At 37.7% G+C, this 15657-nt stretch overlaps 1 protein-coding gene across 11 annotated transcripts in view; it reads left to right on the forward strand.

The window, feature by feature from the left end:
• Window positions 1–1977: 1977 nt before the first annotated feature.
• Window positions 1978–15657, forward strand: part of adgrg6 (adhesion G protein-coupled receptor G6) — a 70810-nt gene continuing 57130 nt past the window's right edge. For 4 of the 11 annotated variants that reach the window (XM_028040265.1, XM_028040267.1, XM_028040266.1 and 1 more), the window contains exons 1-2: window positions 1979–2170; window positions 11490–11578. In XM_028040265.1, coding sequence (XP_027896066.1) covers window positions 2169–2170; window positions 11490–11578 — 91 coding nt within the window. In that variant the 5' untranslated portion in view covers window positions 1979–2168. Of the gene's footprint in view, window positions 2171–11489; window positions 11579–15657 lie in introns of all 11 variants that reach the window. The other 7 variants (XM_028040275.1, XM_028040273.1, XM_028040276.1 and 4 more) reach the window with 3 other exon arrangements.

Below are 15657 nucleotides of genomic sequence, written 5' to 3' on the forward strand. Positions count from 1 at the left end.
AGAAGAAACAGGAAGTGGTAGAGGATCGTGGCCTTGCATAATTTTTAATAACTTATCACTTGAACAAACGTATTCATGGGATTTTAATTGTGTTTCTTATTTAATGGAAACAATGCATTTGTGAAATTGTGTTATTTTTTTCAACATTAGCGGAATATTAAAGTTTTGGACAATGGAGCCGCAGCTTGTGACATCATTGTTTCTTTTTTGTGGCTCTTTTCTTATTTATGCATTTTTACTTGTATATTTTAGTGAGTTTGTCCATTTAAAGTATTTTTACTGGATGGTTGGATTATTTTTGGTAATAATCTTCTGTACATTGGAGAGAAGTTTATTGTGTTTGTTCCATATTTGAATGTGTAACGTTTTGCTGTATGGAAAACAGCAGTGCTGGATTTCCTCTGTTGGTATTTTAATACCTAAACTTTATCAGGCAGGAAATAATTTGGCTACTGTTTTCAGTTGGTGCCTCGACTTGATAATTGGTAGGTTTTATTAAGTTTTGGACATATTTCATTTGAAACGAGGGCCATCCAGTTCAGTTTGGATGGTTCTCTTTGCGTTTAATCTTCATCTGTTTCCTGGTCAGAGTTTTAATCCCAGCTGCTCTCCGTCTCCGTGACGTCGGCCGTGTCTTCCCCTCCACATGGTGGTTCTGCTGCAGCTGACAGTTTCTCTGAGGCTCCTTTCACAACCATGCAAATCTGTGCAGCATCCTAAAGCTCTTATCGGGAGGAAGCTCCGACGTTCAGAGGCAAATGAGACGCATGAGAGCAGCTCACCTCAGGCTGCACATCCATCTGCTCTGAGACGGAGGCGTGACATCGCTTTGTGACTGGATGAGGCTGAACAGATGAGTTTATGATCCAAACCTGCTGATTCTGATCAGACCGAGGCAGAAACCTGCTCTACGATCAGAGTTACCAGGATGTGTCGAAATGAGAGAAATGAACCTCTTTAGGTTTTAAAAGATGCTTTTATTTTATGTCCTTTGCTCCTTGAGGGTAAGAACTGTGTGAATATAATTATTATCATTAGTTCTAACTGTTCATCACCAACTGCAGCATCTGTTCATCTAAAATGTTAAGAAACTTCAAACATGAATGTTTTAAGGAAATAAATGTGAGGTTTTCACTTCCTAGAATTTTTATATGTGCAGAATTATTATGCTACAAAATAAAAAACACATTTTCCATCCCACTCTTTTATTTTGAACTATTTAAATGAGAATTATAAACAACTTAAAACTTTCCAATAGACATTTCTGACAAAAAATAAAGAAATAAAACCAGTGACTAATTACAGAACGCCTCATTTAAATAACATGGAGTCATTTCAGTTTCTTCATTCCTTCACAATAAACTGTATGTAGCAGCAAAATGTATTTTTAAAGAACCATCGATTTCTATTTTCAAGATTTGAAATAAAGATAATTATGGATGGATCTTTTTTTTCTGTTTGATGGAAAATGACAATAAAATCAGATGTAAAACCATAACTGGTGCTTTTATTTCTGTCATTATTTCTGGAAATTCAATGCAAATATTGCAGTAATAAAAAGAAAAATATTAAAAGCTTATAACTACATTTAAAACCTTAAGCTGTTTTTTAAAACTTTTTACATCTTAGCCAAAATTATTGTCACTTTAATGAATTATTTTTTTATATGTTTTATTTTTAGAATTTGTTTGCAAGATGAGATAACCTGTTGAGATGTTTTCATATTAAAATAATAGTTTAATTCAAATAAAAGTCAGACACCTAAAAATATCGGATGAAAAGCAACAAAATATAACATCCAGTAAAATCAGACATATGAAGAAAGAAAGTCATTTTTTAAAAATCATTAATTCAGACGATACAACTTTCCCCTGTAACCCCGTCCCCGCCTGTGAATCCGGGTCAAAGAAGCGAACGCACCCCGCCAGAGAGCCGCACCAACACCTTCCTCCTCCTCCTCCTCCTCCTCCTCCTCGTCTCTCCGCCCTCTCTCCGCTCCTCAAACTTTGGAGACTTTTTGCGCCTCAGCTGAGACGCGTTTGGGATTTAGCAGGTTTGGAGTCTTTGTGAACTTCTTCATTAAGAACAAGAAAAGTCCGTTTTTCCTGAGAGTTTGCAGAGAGTCAGAATGATCCTGCGGGGGGATCAGCCGCCGCTGCACTGAGAACATGTGAGTGTTTTCAACTTTATTTCCAGTCTTTGCGGACCTGGAGATGCTGCTGCGGCTCCTGCTCGGAGGTCTAAGTTTGAGTTTAGTTTGAAGGGCTGCTGGGAGTTTCAGCTCCTTAATTGAATGCAAACGTCCAGCTGCTGCAGCCGCTCCTCAAACGTGATGCTGGATCTGGCGCAGAGGAGAAAATCTTTTCTCTTCAGCTCTGCGGTGGGAAATGTTTTCCATGGATCTGCTGACATCTGCGCAGGTTTTCAGTTTGACATGAGAATCAGGAGAGATCGGGTTAAAACAGCTGCTGGGGGAAAAGTTACGGAAAAAAGTCATTGGTCAGTTTTTATGGTCAATTAATTCCATTTTTTATAAAACGTTTTTGATGCAAATTGCATACAGTTTCACCAATTTTCATATATTATTACTATTACCAGTGAAACTAAATAATCATTGACCTGTAGTTTTTATTTGCTGTAGTTGAAATCCTGTTAAAATTCAGTTTTATTTCTCTCTCTGTACTTTAATCTGGGATGGAAATAAACCTTTTAATGTTTTTTAAACGACTAAAACAGAAAACCAATCAGGATCAGTTCTGTGGTTTTCCTCCCTCTGTCTTTAAAAAGGAACATTTATGTCTAAGTGAACTCAGAGGTTTTGAAACTATTAATTTATTTATTTTAGTCAGTTATTGTAAAGTAAATAGAAATAAATTCCATCTGACACTCGTTTCATTTTTCATTTAAGACTTAAATTTGTTTCGTTTGTCAACAATTTGAAGAAATGACCACCAGTGATGTAAAGAACATTTTAATTCTGATTAGGTTTTAAGTAAACAAAAAATATTAAAACGTAAACTTGTTTTGAAATTTAAACAAACAAGATCAACGTTCCATCAGTTTCCAGATATTAGAAAAATTCACATTTTCCCACAACTCTGAATGTTTTATGAAGCTTTTCTCATGTTTCTCATTTTAACTTGAATTATTCAACTATCAAATTTATGAAAAATTATTTATCTAAAGAAAAGACCTGGATCGACAGAAATGCACCGTACTGAACGTTTCATTTTGTCTCATTAAAATCTCGATGTTGTATTTTTATTGGCATCAGAGGAAAACAGAGAAAATAATAAAGATTCATCATGATTTCAATAAAGGAAAATGTTTGTAATACATAACAGAAGCAGCTGATTGATTGTCAGGATGGAGCTTCATTCATCTCCGGACTGTCTTCCCCACAGCATGATGCTGCCACCACCATGTTTCCCTATAGGGACGGTTTGTTAAGGTTGTTAGTTTTCTGCCACATGTAGCATTTAGTCACTTCTTCAAAATGCCGTTTGCTCTCTCTGAGACCTTTTTGGATTTTATTTAGAGGTAGAAGAAAAGTGAATGCCATGCATTGTCTTCTTTGCTCCACTTTGTGTTAGTCTTTTATTTAAAGTCCCGATAAAGAACTTTTCTGGTTGTAGCGTGACAAAATGGAAAATAGCTCTGAGGGACGTTCATGCTTTTTCAAGGCGATGTCATCAGCTGAAACAAAATGTTCAGCAAATCCCTTCAATACTGAAACAAAAAAACACTTTCTGTCTTCCCATGTTTTGAAATCTAAAAATAAAGTGTCACTTTTGTCTGAGTTTTATTGTTTATCCAAAAACATTTTGGGTTCTGCTGGGATGAAAATCAGTTTCTGGAAATTTAAAACCCAAGAACCGTCTCCAGTTCTGTTGTTTATACATGAAACTCAGGTTTGATCTCAACTCATAAACTCTCAGAAGGTCCTGAGACTTTCTGAGAAAGAGAAAGTTTTCTTTTTCTTTCCATGGCGGTCAGATGGCAGATGATGGTGGACGGCTTTGAGACGAAGCAGAAAACCTTTATAGGTTAAAATTTACTGTCGGTTTTATTTTTAACATCAGGCTTGTCTAAAATGATGTGAAACAGCTTTAAATGTTGAGTTCTGCACGTTTTAAGCAGGTTTTGCTGGTGACTTGTCGTCACGCCTGTGAACTAAAGGAAGTTAAAAACTTCTCTAAAAGTGATTTTTTTTGTTTGTCTGTTTAAGGGAGAGATGATTATACAACAAACCTTTTCACAACGTTTTTTGAGGTGAACATGATCTTAAGAAGTTGTACATTCAGCCCCAAATCTAATTTTTTAGTAGATTGTATTTCATCCTGATGTTGTGGACAGCGATGGGAACCAGCTGAATAAAAAGTTATTGCTTTCATCCTAAAGCTCAAATCATAAACATTAGTTCTGCTAAACCAACACAGGATTTAGTGGAAGCAATTCAAACTGGATTTTCCCCAGAAAGGTTTTAACTCTCAAGCTCCAGTTTAATTTTGACATATTTGACATGTTCTGTAATTCTCTTCAATATTGCATTTGTGATTATATTTTGTTCTCCACTGTTTTATTTTGTTTCTTGTTTGGATTAAAAGCTTTGTGGGGGAAAATAGAGAAAACTGGAACTAAATTGTTTTCACCCACTTCAAAATAAGAGCATGAATTTGAAAGTTTCACTGCTAGAGGAATTCTTAAATCAATAACCAAAACTTAAATTTATTCAACTAAAGGTAATTTAGGGGAATCTAAGTGCACTAAAGGTTTTCAAAGTTAGCAAAAGCGATAAAGTACAGAGCGAAAAATTAGTTTAGCTGAAGTGATACCAACGTTGGTTTGGGAATCCAAACATCTCAGTTTTTCATCCAGAATCAATCTGGTCATTTATTCTGGTTCAGCTGCAGATTTAAGTCCAACTTGAAGTTGTTGAGCTTTTGTCTCCATCAAAATATGAAACCTTTACCAGATCATGGCGACTTGAGCCTTTGTGGTTCCTCAGTTTTACAACCTCAAACTATTTCCTTTTACCTTTGGAGAAATGTTTGGCTCTTCTTAAGCTGTTTTGAAATTCTTCTAGAAGGACTTTCCCAACTTTCTGCTGAAGATCAAGATAAGTGATTTTGTATTTAGTATAAAATGTGACTGCAGGGATGTTGGAAGAGTCGAGGTTCTCCAGAGAATCTCTCCACTTTATTTAGACTTTATCAAAGAAGGTGTTGTTTAAGGAGGAGCCGCTGCTGCCATGTTACCTGTGGAGGTGATTCGGTCTGAAGCCTCCTCACGCTGGCTGCTGTTAACGAGGCGAGGCGGTGTTAAATAACAACCTGTTGACAGGAGGGGGGGGTCAGCAGGTCCAGCTGGAAACGCAGCTGATCTGTTACTGGAAGATGGAGCTGGAATGTGATTTAATTAAACTGCAGGGGGAAAGTCTGATCTCTCCACCTGCAGCTTCACTTTCATCCTGCTGACATTCAGAACAGAAGAAGAAGAAGTTTCAGGTGGAAGTCAGGTAAAACGCCTGCAGCTCAAATGAAGGCGGCTCCGTCCTGACTGCTGGTTTAGATGTTAGTGGTTTAAATGAAGCTTCAGCACTGAGAAAAAAACACTTTTATGGTTTTAAACCAGCTGTATGTTGGAGCCTCTTTGATTGTTTTCCTTTCAACAGGATTTAGATTTTCTTAAGTTTTGTATTTTTTGCTCTGATTGCATCTTTTCTGTCGAGTATTTTTTAGTTTTCTGTTTCCGGATGCTTGAACATGGTTCGATAAATATAACGCATGCTCGGTATCTGGCTTGGTCACTCTGAATATTAAACTAATGAATGAATGAAAAACAGGTTGATTGTTGATTGATTAGTGGATTGATCAAACGATTCCTGGATCATTGAATGACTGGATCCTTTAAAAAAATCCTCTGGTATCTTTAGAGACATTATTACCTCAACTGAAACATTGACTAGTATGAAAGTAAGTAAATATTTCTATTAATTTTTAGCCATTTTTATTGTATTATGTGTAATTGGATGTTTTCCAGCTTAACATGGCCAAACTCTCTTAATGTTTTATCAATTAATATAAACACCTCACAGAAATCAGAAATAGATTTTTAAAGTACCAAATTGGTGAATTAATTATTTTAACAGTAGGTTCACCATGTGCTCATTTAATGCTAAAATTAGCAGAAATTTGTCCACCCTGCATTTATGAGGCTATTTTATGACATGACGTGTCCACCCTGTTATTTTCATGTTATGAATATCATTTATTTTCACCAGTTAAGCCTATGTGTTCTTCATTTACCAACAAACGAGGCTCAAGTACAATTGCTTGAAAGTTGGACATTTGTCTTTGTCGTTAGATTTTATTTGGAAAGTCCAGTTCCTACAGATTTAATGAAGAAACAGAGTTTGCCATAATGTCATTTATATCCAGATACTTTTCCCATTACATAACATCCATCACATAAAGGCCCAAACTGTTTTCTAAAAATGCATATTTTCTCATCACTATGTAAGATTATCACATATTCTGCTTTGAATGTGTCTTTGAACGGGTTTGCATGTTGTTGTGTTTCATGCAGTTTGTGTGGGACTTTAACCAACAAGCATTCCAGTTGCATAACATCTGTGTGATGTAATGAACATGCAGCTCAGCTGTTTGGAGATGGAGGAGTCTGAAAGTGACCTTTACGGTGATGCTGACTGACTGGATGGATGGATGGACTGATAACAGATGGATGGATGCATCTTGCCGGTCAGTACTTTGCTCTGCCCGGCTCCTCGCTCCGGTTTTGCTGACACCATTGGAAACATCTCAGGTCCAGCCGATTTGCTCCATCAGGCCGTTTTTGTTTGACACAAAGTTTCTGCTGTTCGGTGCTGATTTCTGCTCCAGTGACACTGTCAACACATCTCTTCATTTGGTCTCGATTTGTTGTGTTTTTCTGTCAAGCAGCCAGATCTAGTTCTGATCTCCTGAAAGTCGAATTGATCTGCAGTTTTCCAGAGTTTCTGAATCTGGACATGTTTCTCTGAGCTTTCACTGAGCTTCTCAATCTTTCTCCAGAAATCTTAGTTTTCAAAGTATATGCAAACATAACCTCACAAGCTCGTTTTGCTAAATATTTAAGTTAGCAGAAGGCTAAATTTACACTTGGATTTTTTATTAACTTGAGGACTGTAGTCTCCCTGTTTTCCTCCCATCTTTTCGATGTCCAAACCCGGACAAGCTAATCGGATCTCTAGCATAAAACACCGCAGACACATGAGAATGGACGTGTTTTGCCACCAGATGGTTACGCCACCTGGAGTTCAAGATTTCCTTTGCTATATTTTATCGTTTTCACAAATTGACTGTTTTGTGTCAAGCTTAAATTCTCATGTTTTTCTCTGCTGAAAGGAGGGAATCACATTAGCAACCCTGACTCAGCATTTTCTGAGTCTCAGCCTCTCAGTCTGCAGAGTAACTGAGGGCAGTGAAAGTACTTAATGTGTACTGGAGTTTATCCTTCAACATGTATGTATGAGGGGGGTTTAAACATATTTATGGTATGGTGGCCAACAGGTGCAAACATGCAGTAAATGGTGAAACTCACTGCAAAAAAGAGAAATGCAAATGCATGTAAAATAAAATGCTGCAATCATAAGAAATAGCAGCAAACAGTAAAATGCTGCACAAAGCAAAAACGGCAAGTAAATCAGATGTCCTCCAGACCACTAAGGGGAGTGGAGTAAATATGTTGTTGTTCTACAATATTTATGAAAACAAAAACACTGTTTGTAAAACACATGAAGTATAACCCATCTTTTCTTTTATTAATCCAACTTTCTTCTGGATTTTACTGAAGTCGTAGTCCCATATGATCTGGCGGTCAAATCCCCCTAGTGGTCTGGAGGACTTCCGTTTTATACTTGCTGTTGTTTCTGTTATTTACGGCGTTTTCCTTTTTGCATCTCTTCCCTGTGCTGGAATCGGTGTGTTGTTTGCAACATTTTTCTGCTGCATTTCTTCTTATGCGTTTGTGTTTTGGAGTTTGCATCATTCGTGTCTTTGCTGCCTGTTTGCACCTCTAGTGCTGTACAAAACACAAAGAATGTTACTTGAACTTAGTTTTTTTTGCTTCTGGTTGTTGGTTCCTATGTGCAAATGTGAAATGCTGAAATAAGTCACTTTGACTGTTTGACACAATGCAGAATAATCATCTTGACACAATAAATTTCACAGCCTTAAGCAGAGCAGAGTGGGGGTTTAATTCAACCATAGAATATCAGGGGACATTCTGAAGAAAGAAACATTCAGACTTTTATAAATGACGGATACCAGACGCGTTATAAACACTGAAGATGATCGGCTCTGGAAACGTTTAAATTCACAACTGTTTAGTTTCTGTCCTGGTGTGAAACCAGGAGCCGTGGGCCCCAAAATGTCTGCCTGGAGGCGGAGGGTTTGCAGGCTGCCATCCAGCCCTGCACACACAAAAACCTCCGTCTGTATGCAGCCTTGTTCGCTGACCTCGCTCCGCTCGTCATTTCCATACCAGAGGAGGCGGGGAGACGAGGAAACGAGACGCATGACTTGACAAAGAGGCGAGTTTTCTTTAATGTCAGCAGCTGCATGAATTTTCAGAAGTGGATGGTGGAATTAAAACTGGAGCCTGTTCGCTATGCTGTAAATATTAATGATTCGTTTGGCGTGTTCCTGAGCAACAGAGTGGCAATTTTCTCCTAGTTTCAGTCCAGAACCTGAATGTTTTCAGAGGATTTTTCTTTAAGCCACTAAAATCTGACCTGTGAATCATCCAGACATGAAAAGCTAGGAGGATGGAGTTTTTCAGCAAGAAAAACTTCAGGTTGTTTAAACAAAGGACGAATCTATGGAAAGCACATTACACTCTGTGTGAAGCATAGTGGACAATCTGTGATGCTGTGGGTTTCTCATTTAAAGGCCTGGTTGTTCTCTGCATGGTTGAACTCTTTATAATGACAAGAAAGGTTTAACAAAAATCTGGGAAACTTTTTAGTTAACTTTAGGCTCAAAAGGTCTGCGGGTTTTTTTCTGTTTTTTGTTTTTTTCAGACTTTCTGACATGTAAAATATTAAATCCATATATTTCCATTCACTTCGATAAGAAACTCCTGGTTTCTGATGAGGTTAAACACAAGAACATTCAGACCACTGAAGCAGGCAGATGAGGTAACATTAAGGTCTAACGTATAATGAACTGAAGAAGTTAAACTGATTGATTTTGCTCAATCATGATCTAATTGTGGCATTTTTTCTAATTTTGAAAATGCTTAACACTCTTAGCTTCCCCTAAATCAAGTTCTTTGGATAAATGTTGTTTTGTAAACTTTAAGTTATGAAGTGGTTATGTTTGATATTCATGCTCTTATTTTGAAATATACCTACCTCTGACATAAAAAAATGACAGCAAAGTTTAGGCTTTTACTGCCTTAAATGCTTCAGTGACTCAGATTGTTAAATCATAACTACTAGTTGAAGTTTTCACCTTTACCATTAAACCTTTACTAATGTTCATCATGGTTTTATTTCCTTCATCTGGAAAGATATCTCCTTTCGATTCTAACATGGACATTTAAATTTGAAAAAATAAGAGAACTGTATTTTAAAGGTGGTTTTTTTTTGGTTTTTTTCAGTTGAAGCATAAAAATGTTCCACACAGCTCGTCTCATTAGCAGCTGGAACAGCCAGCGGCCTGAAACATTATGATGACCTGTGGGAGCGTTTTGATTGGCTCCCTGGGGCCATAAGGAAAACATATACGTTACATGAAGGCGTAGGTGGCTCTCTGAGATCCCTGGTCACTCGTTTATTCAGTGACTGGTGGGCAAAACAAACAACTTTTGACTATGGGAACATCAGTGTGGAGAGGAAATGTTTTTATCTGCAGCGGGATTCATGCTGCTTATCTCTGTCTGCTGTCAGCAACTGTTTGAGTTGGTTGAGGAAAATGTCAGGTTTCAGTTGTTCTTGCAACATGAATGATGCAAAAGGGAAAATGCTGCAACAGCAACAAGTATAAAACGCTGCAAATTCTCTGCACAAAGCAGAAGTGCTCCAGACCACCAGGGGGAGTCAGGAGCAGGTAATATTACTTGTGTAAATATTCTGCACTTATATAATAATGGTAAAAAAAACGTGTTTGAAAAAGGGATAAAGTCCATCACACCTCTTTCTTTCTTCCTCCAACTTTCCTCTGGATATCCCATTAAATCATGACGACCCGTCTTTACCGAGGGTTTGGGCGTCTGGGATTTAGTGTTCGACTCCCCCTGGTGGTCTGGAAGACTTCTGCTCTGTGAAGAGAGTTTGCAGCATTTTATACCTGCTGCTGTTCTTGCTTTTTGCAGCAAATTCCACTTTTCCTTCTGATTTCTGTAATTGCATAATTTTCTTTTTTGTGTGTGTGTGGGGGGGGGGGGGTGTTTGTGTGTGTTTTTGTTTTTACTCTAGATTAAAATAAATTTTGTTCATTCAAGTTCCGAAAACTCCTATTTCTGTCAAGCCATTTTAGTTGCCTCACCAGAGGGTAAAATATTTTCTTACTGCATACATACCATCAGGAATGTATAAATGGTTTGTAAGTTAACATAAACTCTTGTGACACAAACCGTTGTTTCTCATATTCTCTCTGTTTTCAGAATAATTTGTCCATATTTTTTTGTAACATGCAGGCATTTAAGAAGATCATAATAGTAAAACCAAACCAGACTTCAAGAAGATTTAAAAATAATAAAAAGACAAGTTGACCCAGTGTCTTATCTGGGTCAACTTTCCACTCCTTTACTCAGAAAACATGAGAATCTAAGAATAAAGTAATTTTTTGCATTTTAAAGTGTGTTTTGAATTGTAGTTTTTGTGTCAGGGTCATTATTCTCTCCTGCAGCTTCAATTAGGAAAATGAAGTGATGCAATTTAGCTTTTGGAAAAGCCACAAATCTATATAAAGTGTTGAATTCTGATTTCAATTAGGCATTTCTATTTGCTACAGAACTATCTGTACAGGTATAACACATTTTTGTAATAAATTTCTGCTCATAATCTTTTGCTTCCCTGCGTTACACGGCGTATGTTTAGCTAAAAGACAAACGTGGAGTCAGAATGTCTTTTCTGCCATTAAACTGACTCACTGCTGCAGTCTTACTTTGCCACACAGCTATTCGTCCAAACGTGCGTTAAGAGACATATTTTCATATTTCTTTTCTTTCTAAAGTAATTTAAGTGAAATCAGGAAGGAAAGTTTGTTCTTTCTCTTCATCATTTAACCATGAAAACATTTAGTTTTGTTTCTGGCTCCTAGAAAATGATGATTTCATCACAACCTCAAAATACTGAAACTTTTTTTCAAAACGACATTTTTGTGTTCCAGCATTTCAGGGCGATGCTTTTTGTTCAAAACAAAACATTTTCTGATTAAAAGCTGCTGCTGAAAGTCTGGACTGATGATGTTTTGCTTCCTCAGGGGGGTTTTGCCTCGTCGGGGAGGTGGAAGGTGGAGGCTCCGGCACGTCGTCCTGTTTGTTTTGCTGTGGATGTTTCTGCACCGGACCGGTAGGACCCGACTCGCCCGCTCACATTCACCCTGGTTTTATATCTTGTTTAGAAAGTGTCAAAACTGATTGTCTTTACTTAGCTGCATTCCGGATGGAAAATGAAAGTGGGTTTGGTCTCTGAACTGAACAAAGTCGATATTTCTAAACAGTAGTGGAGATTTTCTTTTGCTGAAAACTAAATTGATTTGGAGCTAAAAGAGAGAAAAATGGATTTCATGGATTTTACACTCACATAAAGTGACGTCTGTATAACAGTAAGGTCAGCCTTCATTATAAATCAGAGGAACGTTTAAACATCCGAATAAAAGCAAAGAGATTAGTTTTCCTGTTAACATAAAATCACCCTGCATGTGTGTAGAGGAGAGTTGTTGCGTAAGACGAAGGGTGGGACGCTACGGACAGAAAAACAACCCACAACACGCAGAAACCATCATCTTCCTCAGTAATTACCACCCTGCAGACTCAGAGCTACAAATGACCAAAAAACCACAGAAATTAATCAGAATTTATTCAGATGTTGTGGAATCAGCTGTGAGAGCAAATCCACTGGAAAACAAACAATTTCTCCAAGCAGAACTGCAGAGAATATTTCAAATAGGTTTTATTAGTATTTTAGGTCACCAAGTAGAAATGGGCCAGTTCTGATTCCACAGTTTTATCGTATTAAAATTAAATGTGAGAATTATTATTTCTATTTGCTGAACAGCAGAATGATGCATAAGTTTGTTCTGCACAGACGATGATTCCTCTGGTTACACAGAGGCACAGCAGAGGATGCATTTTAAAGAAACACCATAAACATGATGTTTCCTTGTGTGACGTCATGGAAACGCTTAAAGAACCGAGGACCGCCACTGGTTTGGTTGGTTGTTGGTTCCGGTGCCTGGAGGTGCCATCTGTTCAAACAGTTCCACATATAGACGCCATGGGAGCGTCCAGCTGCCGGATGGATCAGGAAGGAGACTCTTTCTGGTTTGGATGTTAAATGTGTGAATCAACCCCAGAACCAAAGCAGATGATTTTTTAAAGAGGCTGCTGAACCGACATGGCTGACAGGAAGAGGCCGTTTCTCCGCAATCAGCAGGAAAAAGCAACATTACAACCTGCAAATACACTCAGGGTACAAAGACCTTAATTTAAAGGGAACCTGTTATGCAAAATGTATTTTAAAAAGTTTTTAAACTTTAATTTGTGTTTGTGCTGCTTCCAAAAACAGCCCAAGCACTTAAAAAAATCCACTCAGCTGGTTTTGGCAATGAGTTAATGTTTTTTGGTGTCTGGAAATCAGCCATTTCAAAAACCTCCCAAATGTTGAGTCACATTGGACTTGCACTACGTCGTTACCTAGCAACCTCAGTGAAGCCTAGGGCGTCACCTAGCAACCTTAGCTGAGCACATTTAGTATGATGGTTTCACTGCCGTAGGCTGTATAACGGCTGCTGGAAAAGACAAATTGGTTGTGCAGGAGGCTACACTTCTGCTTTTCAAAGATGTATGTATGTGAATCTGTTTGCAGCCATTTTCACGTGCGAGTGCAAATGTTGAGTTGTGGGGCGTGGCCACCGGGAGCTTATTTTGATTTAAAGTGACAGAGCCCTAAAATAGGCAAAACTGAGAAGATTAAAATCTCATCTAAAAATGATTTTGGGCAAAAAATGCAATGAACATGTTCAGTATATCCTATTAACCCACACTAACTTGTTTAAGGAAACACAATAGGTCACCTCTAAGTGTTTGGACATAATGATTATTGTCTCCTTTAGTTGTTTGAGGTATTAGCAGCTTCTTGATGTGGAGTTGCTTTGCTCCAGGAGGGACTGGTGCGCTTCACAACATATAGAGAACAAATCATTGCATGGAGATATTCAAGCAATGTCTCCAGACATCTGCTGGGAAGTTAAATCTTAAATAGGTTTTCAAAACGACCTGAAACCCACCGACAGCTACATGTGAAGAGCCTGAAGAACAACAACCCACTTCTACCAGTTCTGTCAGGAGGAATGGACCTGTTGGAAAAGCTTGTGGAAGGAAGACCATAAGGTTTGACCCGAGTCTTCCATTTCAAACTGCTAAACTAAATTCTGAGGAGATGGATGGAAACATCTGAATTTCAAGTTTTCTGTCATTATTCTGATATCCAGCAAATAGAAATAACTCATTTAATCCTGAAACAGAAAAGCTTTGTTGACATTTAGTGCCGGGCAGAACGATTGTCTCACAGTGGATGTAAAAATCTGGGACACATTATTCAGTTTCACAAAAATTATTCCAAATTTGAAACAAAGTGACTTGTTCTACCTGTGGTCAGTGTTGGACTCCAACCCGGCCCACAAACATCAGCACCGTTTAATGCAAGACATACCAGTTTAAAGGGTCTGCAAACAGCATTTAGCAGTTTTATTAACGTTCTTCCGTATTTTGACAGATTTATGTTTCCAAAATACCAAGTATTTTTGATAGTACACTCAGTTCTAAACTTTATGGCTTAGTTTTATGGCTTTTAACTCTAAAAAGGATCCAAGAGTAGATGATGGTTATTATAAAACAAAATGTTACATTTATGGTTTGAAATTATAATTAGCATCACATTATGGCAGATTTCAGCAAACTGTTTTCTACATGATGGGTTGTAATTTGCTCCAGAAAAGCAGTCGCCACCGCTGCACATTTTACCATCTCATTGTTGTTTTATGAGTTTCTATTCATCTCATTTATGTTTTTTCTGCTGTGGGAAAAATGCTGCATACTTGACTTGAGGATAAATGAAATATTTGGCAGCTTGAAAATGATCCATTGAGAAAAGCGAAGCCACCCTGAGTGTTGAAGCGGTTTCCTCAGAGATGCAGCCTTTATTCTGACAGCAGCAGTTTTAATTGATCTGTGTCCTGCCATGTTTCCATCATCCTGCTTGTTTCTGCCACGCTTCATCCCACGCTGTTGTTTCCTCATATTTTCCGTCCCTCTGTGCTCCAGCATGCTGCGTTTTGCCTCACTGCTCCATTAACAAAACCCACTTCTCATGCATCAGACGCTCTCCTTCATGAAACCTGCGGATGGATCTCTTTTCCATCTGGCTGGTACTTTGATCGCAGCCTAGAGCTTTTTCGTTTTGGAACCGTCTGCAGTTCTGAGACCCATGCAGGTCTCCACCGGAGCCACGCTTTCTACGCTTTGATTCATTCATCGCAGTTTTAGCCAGAACTGGATCTTTTTTCATGGTTGTGAGACAGTTTGGGTCTAGATTTGCAGACAGTGAGATTTAGAAGAAGAAACCAAATGTTTGAAATAGATTTTGTTGTGTGATGTTTGAGGTTATGATTCCAGTTTCCTTTTTTCCCACATTCTGTTAAAACCAGCTGGTCGGTGTTACAGAAAAACACGACATACTTAAAATCTCATTCCTCCTTTTGGCCTTGTAACAGTAATTCTGAAAAATACAATCAATATGTAGGGATCATCTGTCTTTGTCTAATATTATTATGTTGTACAAGGATGGAACTAATGATAGTTTTAGGAATTGGTCAATCTATCAATGATTCTGATCAGATGAACAATGCTGCAAATTCTGCAGATTTTTATTTAATCATCTAAGCTGTTTTATACACAATTAGAAATACATTAGAATATGTAAATAAAATTATATTATTTTTTGAATAAGAAAATACAAAGTCTACATTTTTTGTATCTTGAATGTAAAATGTTTATATTTTTGGCCTAATTATTTCTCTGAGGATGTTGATGTTTCAGAATTTGGTCTTTTTATCAGTCTGTAAATTCCACTTAGGGATTAATTGATTACTAAATTACTTGATCAATATGATTAATTGTTTAAGCCATAGTGTTGTATTACCAGTCTTAACCATATCTGTAGGCGACTAACTATAAATTAAGTTACTCTGTTCCTAAAGCGTTAGTCATAAACATTAGTTCTGCTAAAGCGCTAAGCCAGTATTTATCAGAAGCTTGGTAATTAGTCAGGCTATCTGCTCAGGTAGCTGGTCTGCAGTCAGAGCTTCTGTCACCAGTTTTATCCTAACAGGGTTGATGGTTGGAGTTGCTTTAGTTTCCACAGCAGCA

The sequence above is a fragment of the Xiphophorus couchianus genome, chromosome 15 (assembly GCF_001444195.1).
Source record: "Xiphophorus couchianus chromosome 15, X_couchianus-1.0, whole genome shotgun sequence".
In the NCBI taxonomy this organism is placed as follows: domain Eukaryota; kingdom Metazoa; phylum Chordata; class Actinopteri; order Cyprinodontiformes; family Poeciliidae; genus Xiphophorus; species Xiphophorus couchianus.